We start from the raw sequence: 23,260 nt of genomic DNA, 5'->3' as shown, positions 1-23,260 counted from the left end.
AGGGAAGAGTGATGCCAACTGTCAATTCTGGAGGATGTAGTTTAACGTTATAATGTAAAAGTAGTGTGTAATAGGCCTACAATGAGTGTAGCGAATGACTGCTCCAAGTGTGCAGCCTAGGCTAATAATACAGTAATAACATTACTTCTGAAACGAGTGGGCTAACGAGTAACGAGTAACCCGTTACTTCTGAGTAACGAGCCCGACAGCGCTCCTCGGGCCACACACACCCAGGTGTAGCGCCCCGCCGCCGCATCTCATGCCTCAATTAGCGCCGCTGCCCTCTGTATGGACTCGATTAGACCGTGATTTATCCGAAAGAAATATAATTATGCTTCCAAATAAAATAATCAGCATTGAAGAGCGATTTCCTTAACGAGACGGGGCGAGGTAGATGTCACGGAGTAGCAGCGCCTCATTAGGGCGGTAATGAGACTTTGGGGTGATCCCGATAATTATCGAAATCTGTAAAATAAGGATCAAGCCAAATGTAACCTTAATTTGTCTGGCCACTGAGTTTATTTAATAGTAGGCCTACAGTGTTTAGGAAAGCCTCTCTCAGCCGTAATATAAAGGTACCGTTATTTTAGAGCGTTTGAATTCTAGATCTCACCGGTGCACCGACAAGAATACTTTGTCATTCATGACCATAACCAACATTTGTCATGTAGCGGACAGGACTGCCCAAGCTGCTCTTGTCTTTATTGCAGATATCACGACACAATTCAATTCATTGCTGTAACATGCACACCAGCAAGTGAATACACTGTGCAATTAAGTCCATCAGTTAGTATTCTGGTACACAATATCCTCACAAGGGTTTGGCATTTTAGAGCCAATAGGCTTATTTTGCAGCACCATACAGATTAACCAACTCAGATAAATATAAAAGGAATGCAAAAATGGAGAAAAAAAAAACCCCAAAATCCCATAATAACATCAGTGCACACATTTACATGGCTTGTAGTGATCTCTCTGAGTGGTGGTTGGAATATTCTGCTTTTTGCTGTGACTCCAAATACTTCAAATCAATCCACCAGTGGACCCATACCATTAATAATTGATGGTTACTGCTGCAGAAAAGACAACAAACAAATATGAATGCGTATTTAATCACATCAAGTCTAAACTGTGGATTGTGTGTGAAGTGAACGTGACCAACAAAAAACCCTCTACTCCTCTAGAAAGTGAGAATGTTTATTTTGATGCTTGTGAGATTGTACACACAGGAGAAGCATGTTAAAATTAGGTGGCACGTTATTGTAAAATGTAGAAATAATTACATCAAAAAAAAAAAAGAGAGACTTTGAATGATTCTGTTTGCCTCCACGGTTCCAAACAAGGCCTGACGAAAGGAATGGACATTTAAGTAGTGAATCTCACAGTGAGAACATCATCCTTCAAGCTTCACTGAGTCCAATATGTTTCTAGCCTCTTTGTACTCCTGTGATTCAGCCAAATCCTCTTCTGTTTCCTGAAAGGACACAAACACACACAAGAAACTGAGATTTTTTGTTTTATTGCAGTTAAAAAAAACAAAAAGTATTGCCAATTCCTGAGAAAACTTATGCACCAAACAAAATGTAGAAATTCAGCCGGCCCATTAAGAATAAATCCACTACTTTTTCTTTTATTGGTGTAACAGGCGGCTTAAAACGATTTAAACAAACCCCTTTTGGGTAGGGATGGGACGATATGCTTCTCTCCCGATATGATTCCATACACAATATGGGGTTCACGATTCGATACAACCACGATACGATGTAATAAATAAAAGTTCAATGACGACAAAGTCTGACTGTGCAGAATTATGTTAATTTCTGAGCCACAAATCTTTCTAGCGTTGGCATTGGCTTGCTAGAATGTAAACAATTTAAAAATGTCACTACAAAGTGCAAATAATATAATTTTGATGGAGAGCTTATGAAATTGTGATGGTCAAGGTATCTCATATGTGATTACTACAGCAGAATAAAATGTAGCTAATATCACGATTCATTTTTATTGTCACATTTTTGTATTGCGACATATAAAATTTCAATATATTGTCCCATCCCGACTCTGTATAACTCACACATCCAGGCAAGCACCCAAATAAATAATGCATAACCCTCAGAGGCATATTTCAGCATTAGTCTTGGCCAGAATTATATTATTGAGATGTGAATTTAACAGCAAAGGGTTGGACTGAGGGCAGAAGAGCCATGGTAACATGCGACTGTACGGGGTCACATCCTTTGCTAATCAAGTGCGTGTGAGTTCCTGCGGTGGCCACTGCGGTGACAGCGCTGCTAATGAACTGTGATGAGTGTGTGCATATGCGCGTGTGTGTGTCTAAAAGGAGGAGAGAAGGACGGGTGAGTGATAGGGAAGGGGACACGTAACTAATTCCAGGTTAGCTCCCTCTCCCTTCCATTCGGCTCTCGTCTGAGCGACTCTCACTGCAGTGCCAGCTGCCTGACTGTTGCTCTGCATTAATTAGGATGACCCCGAGACATGCATGCGTATGTTCGCTTTTCTCCACATCCATCAACACGAGTCTTGAAGGGATTAGCACCCGGTGCGGATGTACAGACAGATAGAAACTAGGCTTGAACATATCTCATACTTTAAACCGCGCACGTTTAATTCAACTTTGTTAAAATTAGTTCTAGGTGCCAATAGGTGTGGATACTGTTTGAGTGTTGGAACTGAAACACCAACATCTTGCAGTAGATGGTGTGTTTATTGTCCATCATCCAATAGGCTACCAGAAGACAAAAATATTTGTATTTCATATTAGTGTTGCCACTTTTCAAATAAGTTGAATTCAAACAAAACCTTCATCAGCAATATATTTAAATTTTCTCCAATCTCTCATAGTTCCAAAAATAAGGAAACATTGTCATTGGCTTCTCTATATGTTGTTGATAGGGCAGAAGTAGAGCAGTGTCTCCTCTCACACACATGAACACTGCCAGTTTAGTTTAAGATCATTTAAAGTTACAATTACTGTAAGAAATACAGTAGAAATAAAAAGACATATTGACAAAATATACTGTTTGATTGCGAGGACCAACCTTTCCTGAAGTGGTTTTCTAATAAAAGTGAAACTTGTTGAAGTGACCCACTTGCAGTGCATTATCATTACACTACTAAAGTACTGTACACAATGGTGAAAAGTATAGGCTAAACCTCTGAAAAATAAGTCATTTTGGTCACCATGTGTCTATATTATCACAAAAAGACAATCAATGTAATTCTTCAAGAAGGCCATAAACTGAGTTAACAAGGCGGATAATAAAGACATTAACCGTTCTTCTGCTGCGAGAGTAGAGAGATTTTTGAACTATTACTGAAGTGTTACTTACTAGTATCTGAACCAGGTCTGCGTGTGCAATGGCCAGACGGCGGTGGCAGTCTGGGATCATCATTCTGGACTCCTGCAACACCTCCATCTGAAACCACACAGACACCATATCAGTGCCATCACCATCTTTATTAATTGGAGAACCCCTGCCACTGCCCCCATCATCATTCCTCATTACCCGTCATCACAAAATCAACACTATCGAACAGTTTTTCAAGTGTATTTTCAAACTTTAACACATTGATTTGAATGGCTAGATACAGGCATATTCATTCTCTGAATTTTGACGTAGCCCAATTCCTGAAAATACTTGCAGGGTGTCCCACATAGACTTTACTGTGGTTAACATCCCCCAACAAGCGCGCGGTATGAAAAATGTTATTGAGTTATTGATCGGGCAGGGAGTTGGGCAGCGGGGGACCGCCTCGCTCCGACTGCACACCTGGATGAATGAAGAAACCCTGAGCCGAGGGCACTGTGATCAGGCGTAAAGAGGTATTACTACGCCTGGAGTGAAACTGTGTTACAGCCTGGGTAACTTTCACAGCCACGGCTAATGTGGAATTCCCCCAACTGGCACCCTAAAGAGCAGAGAAGAGTCGGCTAACACTGTCAGACACACGCTCGCTCATGACAGATGCTTCCTCACCTATCCCTCTGTCGAGCTGGAAAGTCAAAACATGGACACAGTTGCACACATATACATTACACGGCCATGCACACAAACAGGCACATGGAGATGAACTCGTACGCAGACGAGAGGCTGGCAGACCAACAGACATACGGAGAGAAAGCGGACAACTAGTAGGCTTGGTTTCCATCTAGATGTGACAAGGTGAGCCAGACTAAGCAGAGGAGTGCTGAAACAGAGAAAAGTCATGGTGCCCTCCCAGTGCAGTGGAATGATCCCATCAGCGCTGGATAAAGATGACACTTACAGCGTATTGATTCCATTAAAATAAAAACCTCTAATCCATCCTGCCTCAGACCTCTCATCTCCAACCATAATCCATCTGGCCTCCCAATCCCCCCATTTAACACCAGCCAAGCCTACCGCTCAGTGTGAGCCGTCACTCTATAAATGAACAAACAAAACAAGACATGCACAGAATTTTAATGTTATCAGATAAACATCATCAAAATGGGGCCTGTTCTGCCATTTCTACTGGTGCGCCACCCTGCTTGAAACACGCAGGAGAGTAGAATCTCTCCACAAACAACTAGTTAAGACCAATATTTAAGACACTATCCGGACATGCCAGTGCTGGAGATGACAAGGCTAGGACAAAAGTCTTCATGTGTCGTTCATATTTCCACACCCTCTATTGCCTTCTCCATTGCACCAGTCTGGGGAGATGATGGAGGGGTGGAGGCAGAGTGAGAGAGAATGAGAGAGCAGGATATGGGCCAGTGATCTGTTAGGGGCTCTAAATTACCAGCATGTGTCAGTAATTATCAAACTCCTCCAAAGTTACATGATATAATTACATCTGCATCAAGCGAATTACAAAATCACTAATGATTCTCCTCTCAAAACCTAATTCTTAATTATCATTGTGGACTGACCTCATTACATGAATGAGGGGCTACTCAAATCATCAAGATGGTAGGATTCTCTTCATAACTAAGGGAGGGCAAAACCTCCATCACTTACTGGTTGAGATCGACAGAGCTCTACTCTTAGGTAATATCTCTCAAATGGCTAATACACAAACATTTTTACACGAAAACACTCAATTGTTGGTCAGTCCTTAAACCACGGGCCCTTTCACCAACTTACCTGTTTCTTGATAACATACTCATCTCCTGCCTCTGCTTTCAGGCGCTCGATCTTCTCCTCTTGCTGCTTTGCCTCCGTTATGTACGCAATCTTCTCTTTTGCCAGCCTACGGACAAAAAGAGAGAAAAAGACAGTTCAAAGTTAAAGCCGGTGACACGCAGCGTCGTCGCGTCAAACATGAAACATAAATGCACAGCCGCTCAGACAGACAATATAGGCCGAACCATAAAAAGGTGCCTGTGATGGTCACCTTTTACAGACTAGGCCATCCATCCTCATTCTCTTCAACATTTCTCTGACTGAGGGGACAGAGTTAGATCATCTCCCGTAGGAGGGCTAGATACACACCTCAATAACAACCCCCGAACACATCATTCCTCCTCACTGCTGTAGGGCTACGCAGAAGACCGCTATCCAAGTGGAAACCAGCCTTGCATCATGCCTCCATATGAATTTTGACATATCGTACATATTGTGATCTAATGCATTGTAGGCTGCACTTTTACACGTTGGAAAATGGTCCTGAATATCCAAGTAAAAAGGCCTTCATAAATGATCATTAATGCTTATTTGAAATGAAAATGTCGCTCCCTCGCCCACTTAAATACAACTTCACGTGCAAAGGTAATTCTTTGTAAATTATGAACAAGGCCTGTCCAATCAAAAGTATATGGGCTATCCTGATTATTGTTGTTGTTTAATAATTGTAAACTGCTATGCAGATTGTTCCAAACAGCAGCTATGCAAAGCAACATTACTGTTTAAATAACTAGAAGGGCACTCGGAGAGCGCAGACCTCCGCCAAGGTTCGTGCTATTATTGCTTGTTTGTGAGTCGGATCCGGATCCGCTCCAAAATTTAATGGGTTCTTCCTTGGCCCATGTTACACCCTTCCACGAAGTTTCATGAAAATCGGGCCAGTAGTTTTTCCGTAATCCTGCTAACAGACAAACAAACAAACAGACAAACAAACGGCACCGAAAACATAACCTCCTTGGCGGAGGTAACTACTCATTGTGTTAGGCTTAACATGAAGTCGCGATTAGTTAAAATTAGTGAGTGTATGGACTAAAAGTTTGACCCTTTCCATTTCAGGGCTGCATTGCTACAGTAGACCTACATGTTTTCTGATTGTACACTGTATAGGTATTATGGAAATGTAGTAGGTCTCAGAACTTAAAGGCTTTCTGTTTTGAGTTGGCAGTTAATTATTCATATTATGTCCTGTTACAATTACAATGATTTAATCAGTGAGGCAGTGTCTTGGCCTAGTAACATACTTTAGTCACGCAATTAGTCTATTCCTCGAGACATGAGCATAAACATTTAGGCTATTCAAAGCAGTAATCAATTGTGTAGATAAAAACTCCATATCTTACCGACTGCAGCAATTTTCTTCAATTTATGATCATTATTAAAAGTATTAGATAATTATTATTATTCTTGGCCTAGCCTAGAGTGTATCTATTATCTCCTGGCTCAATATCTGACACTGATCCTGCTGTCAATGGCCACAGATCCTGTAAACTATCACCACATTTAGTCTTTCAGATCCAAATTTGATTTAGCAACTGCACTTTATTCCAATGTTTATTTTTATTTATTGTCATTGTGAACAATAGCCCTACTGTCAGTATAAAAATATCTTAATTCTTGACACATCGAGTTCAAAGAATAATTATGGGACACTGTATTCTAATGATAATGTATTCTACACTTATAATCTCAATTCTACATTTATAATCTAATGTATTCTACATTTATAATCTCAATTTTGCATTGACCTCAGTTGCATTTCAGACGTTTTTCAGCATATTGTGTTATTATATTGTCATCATCCGACAAAGCAGAACTCCATCCCTCCTCTCAGCTGGCTGACTGGTTGTCATACTGTTGGTCAACCTAAATCAACCTAACCTGCTCTGGTGAAGCAATCACAGCATTTCTTTCTCTCTTCCCAGCAAATACATATTACAAAATTCCCCACTACTTCACTACTATGAAGAAGTAGGAAATGCACTGAATTATCTGATAATTGAGGAAATGTTGCATTGGAAGACCTAATTTTTAATATTTGACAACCACAAACGATATAAGGCCATAGAAGTTAGATATTTGTATCATTATTCCATTTGAACATATCACTGATGTTGATTATTAGCTGATGAAAGACATGGAAAATTTAAGTTAGCCAAATAAAGGACTACTTCAATAGGTTGTCCTATTGAAGTAGCCCTACTCATTTCAGATGCACAGTGAACAATCTAATCAGAAACAGCCTGATGTTGTGCGACATCTCAACCTATAATCTTCCCAAAATAGGCATATGGATGCATGTTAAATGTAAAGCAGACTCATTAGTACAGTGAATGTGTTCTTCAATTGATTACTGCAGGCTAAAGGTCTTCTTAACGTCACTGAATGTATGTGGATTGCTGCACTTTGTAATCTCATTTTTACTTGTTTTACTACCTGGCTGTAGGTGTATCAGGCTTACCATAGTTGTAGACCAGATTTCAAAATCTTGGAAAGTTATAGAATGAGAATTGTTCAAAGGAATGGGAATTGGCTTCAGTTTTGATAAAATTCAATCCATGCCCTTTCCTAGTGGACAGTGAAGGCTGAAGGGAGGTATGGGATAGTCTGAGGTTGGACCCGAGAAATGCATTAGAATCACAAATGGAACATGTTTGATATAAACAGGGAAGAAATTACTTATATTCAGCAAGACAGGGGACAAAAGCGTTAAGGTTTAAGCATAAATCTTTAAGAGAATGCTGTGTAGAGCCATAGAGTTCAGCATGTTACATTCCTGCATGAGATGGATCTTGTCACATTTATAACAGTAAACAACTGAATTTGGGACACACATTTTGAATAATTTTCCAACTCAACCTCCTTTTGACAATGTTAATTCACATTAATTCAGGTGAAATGTATGTGGCTAGTTTCCTCATATAATGGTCACTCAAGGCAAGACACTCGATGCAATTCAAGTCAAGATAATTTCCACAATACTAATATTTTTTTTTTAATTCAATGAGCCTGATCAATGTCATTATCCAACGAACAACATTCAAACATTGATTTTTCTTGAACATCCCACTGTGAACTGAATTGAATGCTAATTTAATTCATTGTTACCAATATGCTTTTCAAATAAATGCATTTAAGAATTGCTTCTTTCTCAAGTGTTAAATAAAATTGAGTTCCAACTTTATCTTATATGCCCCAAGACATTTTCCCAACTTTTTCAGTGACGAGTGTATATGCAGCAGACGGGCAGTTACGAATCTTCTGGTGCGCTAACATGCCTTCAAGCTCACGCCTTATCGCCATGCTTATCTGACTCCTATATCCACCCCCAACCCAACACACACACACACACACACCACTAGTCCTTTTTAGAGATTAATTGATCATCAATTTAGTCCCTAATTTGGACCAAGTCAGGTGGTAAATGGGCCACTTTTCCTTGATTGTTAGTGAAAATGGGCTTGAGTACATTGATAAATTTTGATTATTTATCAATTACGGGCCAAATGGAACTAAATCTATTAAATAGATTCCGACCCTGATTGGCATAATGGAGTTTGAAAATATCGCTATTGATAATGATTCCCAACTAATAGTCTTTTTCCGGCTGCGCTTGCTTGTCGGAATGACGACACAAAATTCATTTTTCATAAAATCAGCTGCGTGTGCGTGAGTGAGTGATCCTTCATTAATCAGTCACATTACTGGAGACCCTTCCCTCTGTGTTGCACAGCTCCTTGCTTAGCCAAGGAAACCAACAGCACTCTGTCATATTTTACATCAATTACCGCTCATTTTAATACGTTTCCATCAAGGCGCTTTTAAACAGGGACCATATGCAATAGCAGCTCCTGCCTTCCTCTCACGCTTGATGCAGAATGAGTGATGTCACTTGTTTAGAGTCAAAGAAGGCGGCAAAGAGAGGAAAAGATGGAGGGAGGAAGGTTGGAATAATTTGAATAAAACTGAAGGACAGTCTAATAACAAAATGTCCATTCTTCCCCATCCAGTCCTGATGTTAATTTCTTATTTCTCTCAGACTTGGAGCGCTGTGTGAATGAGGGGTGGGGTCGTGGCTGGTTTTAAATAGACCTGCCACCTCAAGCTTAATGGAAAAGGCAGCTCTCTGGAAAATAGAAAAAAAGGGAATTAGAGCCAGCCGACACACACATTCGGCCGCCTCCTCTAGCACTGTATTTTTGAGCCACGATGTAGCCTGTGCCGGGACCGGAATGACAAAGGCAAATTACTGTTGTCATTTTATTAAGGGCATCCGCTTCGCTAGGGCAGAAAGGCACTGACTGGAATGTGCAAAAGCCACTGGAAAGAGGCCTGGCTAAAAGAGCAGGCAGGCTTCCTCTCAACTCCCATATATAAAAGAGAGGGGGGGGGGGGGGGGGGAGTAGGGTAAGAGGAGAGAAAAAGACGGGGACGCAGGAGAAAGAGACAGCATGGGAGGGACACAAGATTATGAAGAGACAGAGAGCAATGACAGTCTGTACTTTTAACCCTAACTCCTAGATGAAGGGCCCACACCAAGGTCATGCTTTTGGGCAGGAGGGGTGAAAGGAAATGTCTCCTTTCTTGAGCTCAAATGGTGTATTCAACCCCCCAAAACGTCAGGTAAGGTAGTGAAGAGCATGAAGATAACAAAAATACATATGAGGACATCTCAGTTTGAATGGGGTTGTACTGGTTGATAAAGTATTGTACCCTACTGCACTGCTAGGGCTTGTTGTTTTCCCTAGATTGGATACTCTATCTGACATCATCCTCTATGGGAAATCCAGCCACCATCATTACCAGCTCTCATCGGGGAGCCTGTTAGTAATCTGACCCTAATCAAAACACAATCGATAGCGCATTACACAAAGGCCATTGACAGTAGGGAATTAGAGTTCTGGCTGATAGTGGAGAGATACATTTAGACCATCATGCAGAATGCTACACTGAGTCCATTATCTCTCCACACTTCTTAATATCTATAATATTTTCTATTTCAGGATGGTAAATTTGGCCATTGTACAAATTTAGAGGTAAGCTCACAATGGATGTCAGCTTTATTAATAGGCTGGCTAAAATAGGCTGATGATCTCGAAGGCCCTACGCAAATAAAGTATGTTTTGCCCCCTTTGTCTCAACCTTATGTACTGTATATACACGCTAAAAAATAATTAGAAACAAAAAGCAACATAGAAAGAGAAACTGAATGGCTACAGTTAGTGGAGCTGTCCTTTACTCACATAGTCTAATTGACATTCATGCTCATTGAGGTTAATTAAGCTGAGGTGTAAAAGGACTAGAACCACAGCAGGAAAACACATAAACAAAGTGCTTACTCTAATCTGAGCACCAATGCTTTGGTACAAAATTAGATCTTATAATTGAGATCTGATGCTAACTAATCTGAATAACTCTCAGCCTTGATTTGTATTGTCTCAGCTAATTATCACACCAAGCCCAAGTAACTGAATGTGTTCTTCCATTATCATTGTACTCTGTGGACTTAACTTGTGAAGGGTTAAATTCAGAAATTAAGAATTATAGCCTCAATTTAAAAAGCCCATATCCACAAATTCAGTCTAGTGACCCCTGTTGAAGTACTTCTTCATCCCTATCTGCTTTGTTTATGTAACAGCCATGAGTTATGAAAGTTGAATAAGTTTAATTATTTTCCATTTAAAAGTAAAATCCTTCAAAACCATATGTGAATACAGTGTTTCAGGCACCCTGAAATAAAAAAAAATTGAAATCGCAATATGAACTCTTGCAATTTCCAAATTGCAGAGGCTGCAATTAATTGCTTAAGAGAAGAGCGTCCACAATGGATTTCTAAACAAGGTGTCTAAAAGCTGCAGCTAATCTTTGATTCATGAATCAAGTACAATATTGGTGAAAACCTTTCATCATACTAAAACTCAGTAAATCCTGACAATTTTTTTTTAACAAAATCACTTTTCTTTGAACAATTTTAAAGAAGACAAGAAAAAGCTGTGATGATATCAATCGCAGTTTAAATCGCAATATGTTGTCAAATGATCGCAATTAGAGTTTTTGTCAATATAGGCCTATTTCAGCCCTAGCCCTGACCAGATAAATCATCACCCGCCCAGATACAATTTTTAAGTTTCAGATTAAGCAGCAATCATGAAATTTATTGACACCAACTCAGCTGCTTCACTGCCATTGCTGATCATTCACACAGTCAGTCCAACAGTTGTCCAACTTCAGCTCCTCGTTTCTTGGATGTGCAACACAAATACCTACAGCCACATCAGGCATGCAAACTGGTTAGGGGTGAAAAAGGTGAGAAGGATGCGTGAGCAGAGAAAAACACAGACCCGATAGGGGGGTCCGGGGGTATGCTCCCCCGGAGATTTTTTTTTAAAAAATTAGCTACTAAATGCTCATTTCTGATGACTTTTAGGATTACTCTGGTGCTGGTCACAAGCTAACAGAATTACAAGATTGAGCAAAAAAAAGTACAAAGTATTAATTTATTAAGCGCAAATGTACCTTTACATATGATATGCTTACATTTACAAAGGGCAGCCCCACCAGGTACACAATTACAATTATACCAGTGTTGCCAACTTGTTTCCAAGGAAAGTAGCTATTGGCTGCTCAAAAAGTCGCTAGAAGTCGCCGGATGACGTCATATGCTAATTTGCATATCAATATATAACCTACAGTCTCCACTCGCAGCGGAGGGAGGGGGGCTACGCTGTGTGTGGGAAGCGCTGTGATCATTAGACCTCTCTGGATGACAAGCAAGTAGAGCAAACCGGCATCAGCCTACCAATTTATTGGCAAATGCTTTGGGATTCAACACATTAACATTGCTTCCTATGGTCAGAAAAAGTCGCCAGATTTGTCGCTAGTCGCTTTTCAGAAATAAAGTCGCCAGGGGGTTCTGAAAAGTCGCTAAATCTAGTGACAAAGTCGCGAATTTCGCCGAAAGGTGACAAGTTTGCATGCCTGTACATACAGCACCAGCAAGATGTGTGACTTCAAAGCAGAGAGAGCACACAAATGTTGAGGTAACTTTAAATATTTGTGCTTATTTGCAAGTGACAGTTCAATCACAATTTTGGTTTCTATTACCCTTTGTGTTCAAAGTAAGAGTGAGGTGGTCTCATTTTATTTATTAGGTGCTCAGGGGAAGCAAGAGCTGCGCTCTGTGTGTTCATTGGTTCGTTGGTGTGTAATGCTTTTTGCAATGCACAGTGCTTAGGAGAATTATGGTATGCATTTTTTAGGCAGTGCAGAGTCCTGAGAGCCTGCATAAGGGAAATGCAGTGTGTGCTGGTACACCAGCCAGTACAGTCTCAATTCAACGCATGAATTAACCTAAATATTTTGTTTAGCAATTCTCTTAGTTACAAAGTCAATGTAGTTTCACTCACTGCAATAATGCATTACTCCCCACCCCACCACCCAAGCCCTAGCACACTTGTTTTATACTCAATTTTCTGTAATTGGTAGCATACTAACTTAAACATGTGTCACCTAATATAACTAGATGTAGCTTGAAATAAATAAAGGTGAAGTAAAAAATAAATTAACAGGTGCCTCCTATCAATAGGATAGGGTCGGAGTGCAAATTTGCCTGTCTGCAAACTAGAGATATTGTTTGCACACTCACAGCATTGTTGTCCTATTTTTCCAGTTAAATAGTACCCACACAATTTGCTTATATTTTGCAGAGATGTTTCAGAGAGAGGGAGCTTTCATCTGACAAAAATGGCCTAATAACTACTTGTAATAATACTAGACTCGTCTGTCCAAGTTGTTATTGGAATAGGCTTTGAGGCCTATTCCAAGTTTTGGTTTGTGCTCACTGGTTCAGTTGACAGCCGGTCTACCACCCTCATCTCAGTCAAAGTATGGGGTATATGATTAGGCTAACACATGGCAATTCTGAGAAGAACATGATTTAGCCTTCCCAAATTTCTTCAGTTACATTTTTTCTTGAAAATTTAGAGGGAAAAAAATCAACCAGGCCATATTGTAACCATGCTAACAGGCTTCCTGCTCAGTTTTGGGGGGCTGACTGATGACAGAATGTTTCTAGAGAATTTGCTGCACTGACAGCTTTGTGTCACACATTGTCAGGGCTGGAACAATCTGGCTACTTTATCAGTCTGATCATCAATTTTACCCTGCCCTCGTGAAATCTGGCCCACATTCCAGTATTGCACCCTTCTCAACAGATGCTGGGAAAATAATCCGCTGCTCTACCTCATGACATGGACTGGAAAATGAGATTTAGGCTTATACTTTAAATCAAAGAAAAAGATAGAAAATAAATGAATAGGACATTGCAGCTTTTAGTTAATTAATTTATTTTAATTAATTTTAAGTTTAGTTTAGTTAGTTGTTTGTAAACTAATGGCAGAGAGTGGGACTCAGTGTTTGGGAGTCAGTGTGATATTTAACCTATAGGCGAGAGGCCAAAGACAGGGCATCTTTGGCTGCTAGAGGCCATCTCACGAAGAGTTGATGACTGACTGACTGACATGAATTTGTCTCTTGATGCCCACGGCACCGTGGGTAAATGTCACATGCTAAGCAGCTGCACCAATGAAAACCAGCAACACCCTTCTAAATGGGCACCAACAGAGCAGGGATCACTTGTATCATCAACCCCAGAAATAAATATCCTAATGTAGACAAGCTATCAAGAAAATGCACTAGATAGAAAGAAAAAAAAGAACAAGCAAGTTGGATGAACCAGATAATGAGCATTAAAATGCAACTTGCTGAGTCAAAAAGGAAGTGTAAGAAAATGAGAAAGAATCTAGCAAAGGTCATCCAGGTCCCATAGCCTATATATTGACAGGACATAAACTGTAATAGGTTCCTGTAACAAAAGTTACAGGAACAAAAGTCCAACAGGGTCCCTCTCAAACCTCTGAAGGAACTATGTTCTATACAAGAAAGGATAGACAGTTCATGTGTCTGCGCCCCTTTTGCATGACAGAACCAAAAACAAGCGATACCAACACTTGTGCAGGTAGACCACCAAAATGTCCAGCTCCATGCCCACAAACTCAAAAATCTTGCAGAAAACATAAATAACACACTGAAACGTAGATGACAGCAATGGAAATGACAGTGGATGAGTAGCCTAATTGTTAGGGATGTGCACAAGTCAATTTTCTCATGGCTGACTATTCAGTGCATGGTCTAAACATTTGAATCTCAATGCATGTTGAAAATTACAAAAGGCTAGAACAAATTATGGATAAAAAGAACAAATGAAATCACTTTACACTCTCAAAACAAAAAAAAAACAAAAAAAAAGGTACAGACTGGTTGCATATATTTAGCAATCATGTCGGTAGTGAGATTCTCTCAGTTCAGCTTCTGTCACACTTCCAATGAGCTTGCACAAATGTTGTCATGCTAGTTTTACTAGGTCCGTCTTCGTCACTTGTAGGAATAGCTGGATGCTTTTTGAGATGATTCAGCAATGTTGTTGTGGAGCCATGGTACCTTACACTGAACAAGATTGTCATTTACTTCCTTGAAATTTGCCCACGTATTGTTTTTGTTAATGACACAATTGCTACCAAAGGTTTTTTTTTTTTTTTTTATGACACCAGAGACCCTCTGGTAGCTGGTCTCACTGCTGAAATGATTGTGAAAGATATGCAACCGATCTAGGCTACATAGTACGACTCTGTAAAAGGTGTTTTAATGATGCATCTAAATATTTATTAAATTCCTTCCATTCAGAAGGTAGCAAGAACTTCCAGCCACTTGTGGCAACAAATTTGTGGCACAATTTTTCATCCGACAGGTGATTACTAAAGCACATACACATAGTCACACAGAGAGAACATGCACCTAAATTCAGATTAGAGTACTTGATCCTTTGACCCATGCACTTGTAATTGTTTTACTTGCCCATTAGGGCAAGTGACAAATACATTACAGTTGTCCAAACATTTTGGACAACTGGGCAGTTAGTCAACGGTTAACGTTGAATGCTGGCTACTGTTTCAGATAGCTTTCATCATGAAGCTGAAGGAGCAAAGTCTGTCAGCAACCGCTCTCCACTTGATGAATGATGGTTATGTGATGCAATATGAGAATAAATGACAAAAAACATTTTACCTACACAGCACACTTCTACTCCTTTGGGGATTTCAACAACTTATTTGGAACTACTCCCGTGGTAAAGGAGCTACAGAGCTAGTGGAGCACTCAAGCCTTGAAGGGAAAGATGTTCAGACCCCATATGTTGTCTACTGTGCATCTGAATCAGATGTGTCTAAATATGATGTAGATATGATGATGCAGTGTCAAGTCAAAGGGCACTATGAAAATTAGGGATGCACCGATACCGATACTGGTATCGGTATCGGTGCCGATACCAGGCTAAAATGGAATATCGGTATCGGAGATTTTACCCAAGACTAAAATCTGATACCGAAAGCCATGAGTAACATGTAAGAAATAAAAGCAAACTGTCTTGATTTTATGCATTTGTGGCACATAGAAGCCTGTATTTCTCAAACAGTGGGAAAAACAAGGATTTTATCTCAATAATTTTGTCCATTGACCCCAAACTAAGGAAGTAAGCCTGCACTGTTCAGTAAAAGTAATGGATCGGATCGGTACTCAGTATCGGCCGATACTTAAACTTTCATACTCGTAATCGGTATCGGCATTGAAAAAGTGGCATCGGTGCATCCCTAATGAAAATGCACCGGACTACCACACAAAGCAACTGGAAAACGAGTTACAGAAAGCTATCCTGCTTTTGCAGCCAAGACAGGAGATAGATTTTGACCCCCTCTATTAGACAGTCTAACTTTTTCAATGCCACAGAAACAAAAGGTTGATATATTATGCTGAAATGTGATTGATGAAATGGACTACTGGATATTCTCTATCATTACGTCGTATAGAACTCTTATGTTCACTTATGCCTTGTTTTAAGGCATGTGATGTTTTACCAATAAGCAAGGCCACTAGGATCATATAGATGACATGAGTAGTAGAACAGGTGATCGCATCCCTTATGGGGAACTGTTTCGGTTATAGGGTGAGTAATGTATAAGTCTTTACAGAGTGATGGCATTGGGCACAATGGCCATTTTATGATTCTGAGATTTGGACCACTTCTCCTTTTCCATATTCTGGTCTGGTGTGCAGATTTCTTTTTTGTTTTTTTATAGTTTTAATCCTGGCCAAATGGGCAAGCATCTACAGGTGCTGATGTGTCTAAGAGACTGTAGTATTTTCATTAGGTCCTTGTTGAATTGCCATGTCTGAATGCCTGTGCTGGATTCCTTTACACTGCAGCTGATTGCCCATAAGTTACTGCCCTTGCTAAAGCGTTTCCATTGCAGTTGGATCGGAAGATTGCTTTGGCATTTCACATGTATCTGTAATTCAAATTTCTTGTGCAAGCATTTTGCCAGATAATAGATTTGTTTGAAGTTCCGCGATTTCCTAATAAATGGTGTTATTTTACAACGTTAGATTTTGTTTTAAGTTATCACATATTGTTTGTTGGAGTTCTTTGTTGTAAGTGGGCTTCCATGTTCAGGATTACTGTACAAAGAATCTACAAAGAAGGAAAAGACAAAAGTCAGAGCCACGCGTTAGCGTTAATTGGAGACAATCTCTATAGCAGCACAATTTGTATTGTAGCGGATATGAAGTCCGTACCTTAGTTTTTGAAGCCCGAGTTTCAAGTACATTCTACCTTGGCAATGAGAGAAACCATAACTTATTTGCATTACTAGCTAATGTTTTGGGTGTTTTCCTTGTAGATTTTGATGGAGAAACATGTCAACTCTTCAACGTATTTTTGGGATGTGACCAGAACCGACCAGATGTTGCCTTTGACCACTGCTATGACATTAACTTCACTACAGCTTATTCAGTCGGGTAATATTAAATAAATTAAAGAAAGAAAATATGTAGCCATAATCTGACCTGCTTGTGTTTACTAATCACAGTTAGCCTACTCTGCCGTTGCACCAACAATATCTTTTAGCACCCAGTGGTAGTTGACATAAATGAGACAACATAATTACGTTATCAATTTAACGTTACAAATTACTGTCAGTATCATTGCCAAGGTAGAGCGTGTTTGAAACTCAGGCTTAAACCTGCAATAAGCGATTTCAGACCCTATAACCAATCCTGAAACTAACATGTGCTATGTGAAGATTTGCATGAGACGTAATGATAAACAAACACACACGCGGGCCAGCTGTGTTGCTGTTTTCACCTCTTTTCTAAAGCTTGTTGTCATATTCGGACCGAGCAGTAGCTTTTCCTTTTTTTTTTTTTAAACTAGCTTGTCTCCCCCTCCCTGAAAAAAATTCTGGTAATGGCAGAATCGATGAAGCGAGCAAGTAAACTTGTTCAACTAGTAAACTTGCCACCTATTTCTTCACTTGTCATTGTGGGACAAGGCTTTAGAGTTTGTCTCCAATTAAAGGCTTGGATATGCTTTGTCAGAAGTGCTTCTGAGAATCGCCCGAAACAAACTTCTGAAAGCCCTGAACCTTCATGGTTTTTCAGAACATTACAATATGTAGGAGCCTGAGGTGCTGCAGGCGGTCAGTTGAACAAGGGGGTGGGATAGTAAACAGGAACTAACTAGTCATTATTTGTGGCACACCACCACAATATCGACACAGGCCGCCACAAAGGTTGGTCAGTATATAGGAATTCATCTAAACCGACTTGTAATTCTGCGCGTCACGTTATGCTGTGCGTCATTAAACTCGCCGCCGCTCACAGAGCTGCTGCTTGTAAACTCATCACGCACACTTTCTTCCCCATCTGCTTGTGTGAGAAACACCAGCATACCTGTAGTTTTGCACTGAATCTGACAGTGAAACAAAAGTGAACTTAAAATTTTACAATTTGCTCCAAACTCCCCATGTGTTTGTAAAGGTGTGTGTAAAAAGTAATCAGAGATGTGTGAAACTGCCCAACACTCCCAATAGAATACTGCCCAATAGAAAGTGAACATGAGTGCAGTGCAAATACTGGCATATTGCCCCTGTTCCGTGATGCATTGAAAATAAGTCATGACATAGTATAAGTCCATGTATGGATGTGTGGATGCCTTTAGTAATGTTTGCAAATGCACTAACATGCATTTTATTGGGAGAACAATAGAAAATAATGAACATGGTTTTACGCCAGTAGGACTACTAGCCAAAAGTGGACAAAAAATGTGGACAAACCATCCAAACCCTCAAAATGTTTCTGAGGATAGAGTAAAACAGCATCAAATGTCACACTTAGCTATGGGGAAAGGGACCTAATTATGCACGTAGTGGCCCTAGTCATGTATCATATGCCTATACCCAATATCCCTATGATGGACTGCGATCGTTTTAAATGGTGTGGTTAGGCCACACCATTTAAAACGATGTGGGCTTCCCAGGGCATTTCCTACCAGCATTATCATGAACGCCCAGCAATAGTTAAGGCTGGGTGGGGGGAAAGCCTTACTATATGTTGGGAAAAGCCTTACTATATGGCGATAAAACAAAAGTAACGTTACAAGCCAGACAACAGCTGCGTCAAGACAGCAATGTAATGTAATTTAATGAACTGGTCCAGGCAGAGACAAGACCGTTTTCAGAGTAAGCGACTCTATTGCTGGTTAAGGTTTATTTCATATTTACAGCCACTGGAGTAAATATGATATCCCATTGATAAAACGTTGAAGTGCTCGCCTGTAAGTAGCCACTTTCATCAGAACACCTGCTATTTTGGCTAACAACGCTGCTAATGTTAGCTTGCAGACTAGCCAAAAGAGCTAACTGTCCTCAGCAGTGAGTTGCCATCAGCAAGCTAACGTTAGCTATCTTCGCAAGTTATACACAAAACGCATCTTGACGTGCAACTTCCATGGCAACACAACTGCACAACGTGACAACGCATTTATAAATGCGCCATTAGCTTGTATTTTGATGCTACCGCTGATTAGCACTGAGGTATATTGCAAACAGAACATATAAAAGTACTCATCTAACCATTGACCATAGGCCTCGCTAAAGCACCGGGATAGAGTTATACTCCATGCCGGGTTTGGTTTGATATCGAGCCGGCCTGTCCACACGGCTAAGCTAACACATTAGCTTAGTATAGTTAGCTAGTACGCAGTATTGATATGTTATTTCATCTTTAGATGGAACGAAACGCCGGACTTACCTCTTAACGATGCCAGTTTTAATCTTAATTTGCCGTGCTCTTGGATCTGACATGGTTGCGGGTTTTAGTTAGATACCAAAAAGCTCAGTATGAACGTTTCCTAAGTGCCAGTTAGAGACTGTAAAGCAGTACGCCAGTTGAAGCACGTGATGGGCGACTCGCGGATGAATCCTTCGTTCTGAGCTGCTCCAAATTGAGTTTTTTCGATAGGAGCCAGCCGACAAGAATTTTAGTCACCGGCAGCACAAAAAAACATAGTCTACTGTATGCCAGTTCAGGATCTGGTCCTAATCACCCACTTTCTCATAGTTTTTCCAAACGTAAGTGTGTCAGTTGAGGTATAGCACTTCCCATGCTTTAGCAAGTGAGTCCAAATTTGATTTTATAGTTTTAATGCATAGAATCATAAAAAAATAAAATAAATAAATAATACAATAAAATAATAAATAATAAAATAATAAAAGCTCCATGCAACACCACTCAGCAAACACTGTGTATTTAGTGTATTGTGTGTTTCAAATGAACTTCTGGTGCAAGACCTTCATCAAAACTTGTGTAGAAAGACACACAGCTTCGTAGATAGCTGCCATAGGAGGTGTGGACAGGTGTATACAATCATCAAGCAAGCAAGTCAATAAGTGGCAAAGAAGCTGTAAAGACTGACATTAGAAGTTCTAATTATAAAAGTGAACGCAAACAATAATCAAAAAGTCAATCAGGAAGAGTCATAAAGATTGGCCATTAGAAAAATCTCAAATTTGAATGACAGGTAAGACACAAGAAAAGCCAATAGGCTACAAAGCAACTATGAATACGTCACAGAAGATACAATCAACACCAATATTATAACTATATGATTATATTGCATTCAGGAGCAATTCATCATTAAGACCCGCTGGAATCAAAGTTTGCAGAGTAAAAATCCAGAATGACTCTTGTCGTTTTAGCAATTTTACCCAATTACCCCCTCTATTAGACAGTCTAACTTTTTCAATGCCACAGAAATGAAAGGTTGATATATTATGCTGAAATGTGATTGATGAAATGGACTACTGGATATTCTCTATCATTACGTCGTATAGAACTCTTATGTTCACTTATGCCTTGTTTTAAGGCATGTGATGTTTTACCAATAAGCAAGGCCACTAGGATCATATAGATGACATGAGTAGTAGAACAGGTGATCGCATCCCTTATGGGGAACTGTTTCGGTTATAGGGTGAGTAATGTATAAGTCTTTACAGAGTGATGGCATTGGGCACAATGGCCATTTTATGATTCTGAGATTTGGACCACTTCTCCTTTTCCATATTCTGGTCTGGTGTGCAGATGTCTTTTTTGTTTTTTTTATAGTTTTAATCCTGGCCAAATGGGCAAGCATCTACAGGTGCTGATGTGTCTAAGAGACTGTAGTATTTTCATTAGGTCCTTGTTGAATTGCCATGTCTGAATGCCTGTGCTGGATTCCTTTACACTGCAGCTGATTGCCCATAAGTTACTGCCCTTGCAGTAACCATTTTGTTTTAAGTTATCACATATTGTGTGTTGGAGTTCTTTGTTGTAAGTGGGCTTCCATGTTCAGGATTACTGTACAAGTGTATGTTAGCAGTAACATTAGTTATTAAGTCGTGGTATTGAGCTATTATTGGTGATTTTATTCTATTACATTAGCGTACTTGCCTAGCTCACAGCTGGGGATAGGGAAGGTGTGGTTTTGCAGTTTTATCCTGAATCCCTTTTTTGGGCAAATGAACCTGTGATACGTCAACAATCCCTCATGGATACTCTTACTAGCAAAAAATAAAACTTTTATCAGTGACTTGATGTTGCTGAAGCAATTGCTCATGGTGGAGCAGGCACAATATGACACATGCAGCCTTACATGTACACATGTATGCAACATACTGTAGACAATAAAACACTCCAGTCCAGTTCCATTGGACCGGCACGTGGCACACAGTGTAAGAGGAATTTATTTACAAACGGTTACGATAGCTGATTAGATGACACTATAAAGAGGTAGTGTTAATAAATGATTGCCAGTTAAACATTATCATAATATACCCACTGGCTATCATATAAATAAAGCGTGCCGAGTTGTGGTCTGAGGAAGAGTTATTATTACGTGAAGTGGCAGTGTGCTTGCCAGGAAGTTTAGCCAGTTAGCTTGACACCACTGGCTACAGTTACACCTTTGACCAGAGAGCTCAGAGTGGCTCTGAACACATCTAGAGAGTGGCACTGTATATCTACCAATTGGAATTTATCATCCGTCCAGTTTGGTCTTGAGTGTGGTCCAACCAGCTTTCAACACATGGAGTGTCAAGCTACGAATTCAGCTAATGTGTCAATAGAATGTAAACAAGGCGGAGTGATACTTTAGTGATAAGGTCTGAGAGAAGGAACTCCTTGGAATGTCTCTCAGCCGATAAGTTAGTGACATTGTTAATATGTAATGAAGGAGCAAATTCTTATTGGCGTCCCAGACTCTGTTATGTGTGTTTGGCCTTTCCCCATATAGGAATACGGCCTCTTTTTTAAACTTTTGCGATCTTTATTAAATCCCAAAAGGTAACAAGACAACACAACTGTTGAGAAGTCACACATTTCAGTTTCCTCCGGCTTTAATGTCTCGAGTCTTGAGCTAGTGTCTCAGCTGTTGTTGTGTCTCAAAGTTCTCTGGGCTGATGCTAACATGAAAGTGCAACCGATCACTCACCTGGGGACTTCATGTTAAGGAACAGTATTTTTGGTCCTTAGAAAGAGATTAACATGATTACACATTAGCATTAGCTAGCAAAGCTGACGTAACAAAGGGGGTAATGTTGTTGGAAATAAACATGGACAAGAGAAAGTTAGCTCATTGTGAAACACAGGATGTGCATGACATCCTCCTGAGGAGAACAGAGCACAGAGTTGTAACATCTCGTCCAAGAGCTCTGCCTAGATAGAGCCAGTTTCAAAGGCTATTTCCATCTTGATGTGAAGTGCAGCATGCCTAAAGTTGACTCATGCTCAATTTAGAGCGCCCAGGGCAGCACCTCAAAATGTGCTGCATCCAAACTGCCAAGGAGAAAGACATTGGTTCAGAACCTATATTTGACCAGCTGCTTTTTGCCACATAGTACATAGTCTTCCACCTGAGTTTTACACTGACTGATTCCGACTCAAAATGTCAAGGAATTATAAATTAATCACAGCGACATGAGATTGTTGGGCAGGTCGGATCTGAATGTTCAGACCAACACAGTTTGTGGCCTTCCTTTCCAAATACTCCAACACTGTCTGCTCTCCAGGAACTGGTCCTAATCACTCCCTAAATAAATTCTCTAACTTGTTCATTATCACATACTTAGTGTACTCCAAAGTACTCCAAGTCATGTCACCCTGCTCTGGGATATTTATGTGCGTGTGACTGTGGAAACAAATCAATCAGTGAAAGATTAATCCTAAACGCAATCATAATAACTGTCATAATAATCATAATAAAGCAAAAGGACAACTGCTGGCTGATTAAGGTAGCCTGGTAAGACCATCCTGATCACGTGACCTCACATTCTGTTTCGCTCCAGAATGTGAGGTCACGTGATCAGGATGGTCTTACCAGGCTATGATTAAGGCACTCAGCAAAATTCAGAGACCATATCAGCCTCCCAGCAAACAAATTAACTACGCTACTGCATAATAAGAGCAGTAACAAGTTATCAGTTAATTGCAAGCTTATAAAAAATACATTTTCAGTTTTATCATAAAGAAGATAATGAATCAAATAATTGTATTGCCTTAGTCAAGTTGTTCCAAAGTTTAGGGGCCCTGACAGCAAATTCTGAATCACACTTTGGTAATTAATTTACAGTTTGGAGCAGTCAAAGAGCTTTCTTATGTACATATGGAGT

At 40.0% G+C, this 23,260-nt stretch overlaps 1 protein-coding gene across 1 annotated transcript; it reads right to left on the bottom strand.

The window, feature by feature from the left end:
* Positions 1 to 1,183: 1,183 nt before the first annotated feature.
* On the bottom strand, positions 1,184 to 19,522 carry tbca (tubulin cofactor a). The gene is made up of 4 exons (XM_071901741.2): positions 19,365 to 19,522; positions 5,130 to 5,235; positions 3,351 to 3,437; positions 1,184 to 1,474 (listed from the first exon to the last, which is right to left on the bottom strand). Exons 1-4 carry the CDS (start codon positions 19,415 to 19,417, stop codon positions 1,394 to 1,396), a joined length of 327 nt encoding a protein of 108 aa, XP_071757842.1. The 5' UTR covers positions 19,418 to 19,522; the 3' UTR covers positions 1,184 to 1,393.
* Positions 19,523 to 23,260: the final 3,738 nt, after the last annotated feature.

Source organism: Centroberyx gerrardi, chromosome 2, assembly GCF_048128805.1.
Source record: "Centroberyx gerrardi isolate f3 chromosome 2, fCenGer3.hap1.cur.20231027, whole genome shotgun sequence".
Taxonomy (NCBI): Eukaryota; Metazoa; Chordata; class Actinopteri; order Beryciformes; family Berycidae; genus Centroberyx; species Centroberyx gerrardi.
The sequence above is the reverse complement of the archived record's forward strand: the minus strand, read 5'-3'. Positions and strand labels throughout refer to the sequence as shown.

Coding starts and splice junctions, on each gene's coding strand:
- tbca (XM_071901741.2), bottom strand. CDS start 19,417: ATGTCAGATCCAAGAGCACGGCAAATTAAGATTAAAACTGGCATCGTT. Junction 5,236..19,364: donor AAAACTGGCATCGTTAAGAG/GTAAGTCCGGCG, acceptor TTTTGTCCGTAG/GCTGGCAAAAGAGAAGATTG. Junction 3,438..5,129: donor AGTATGTTATCAAGAAACAG/GTAAGTTGGTGA, acceptor GTGTGGTTTCAG/ATGGAGGTGTTGCAGGAGTC.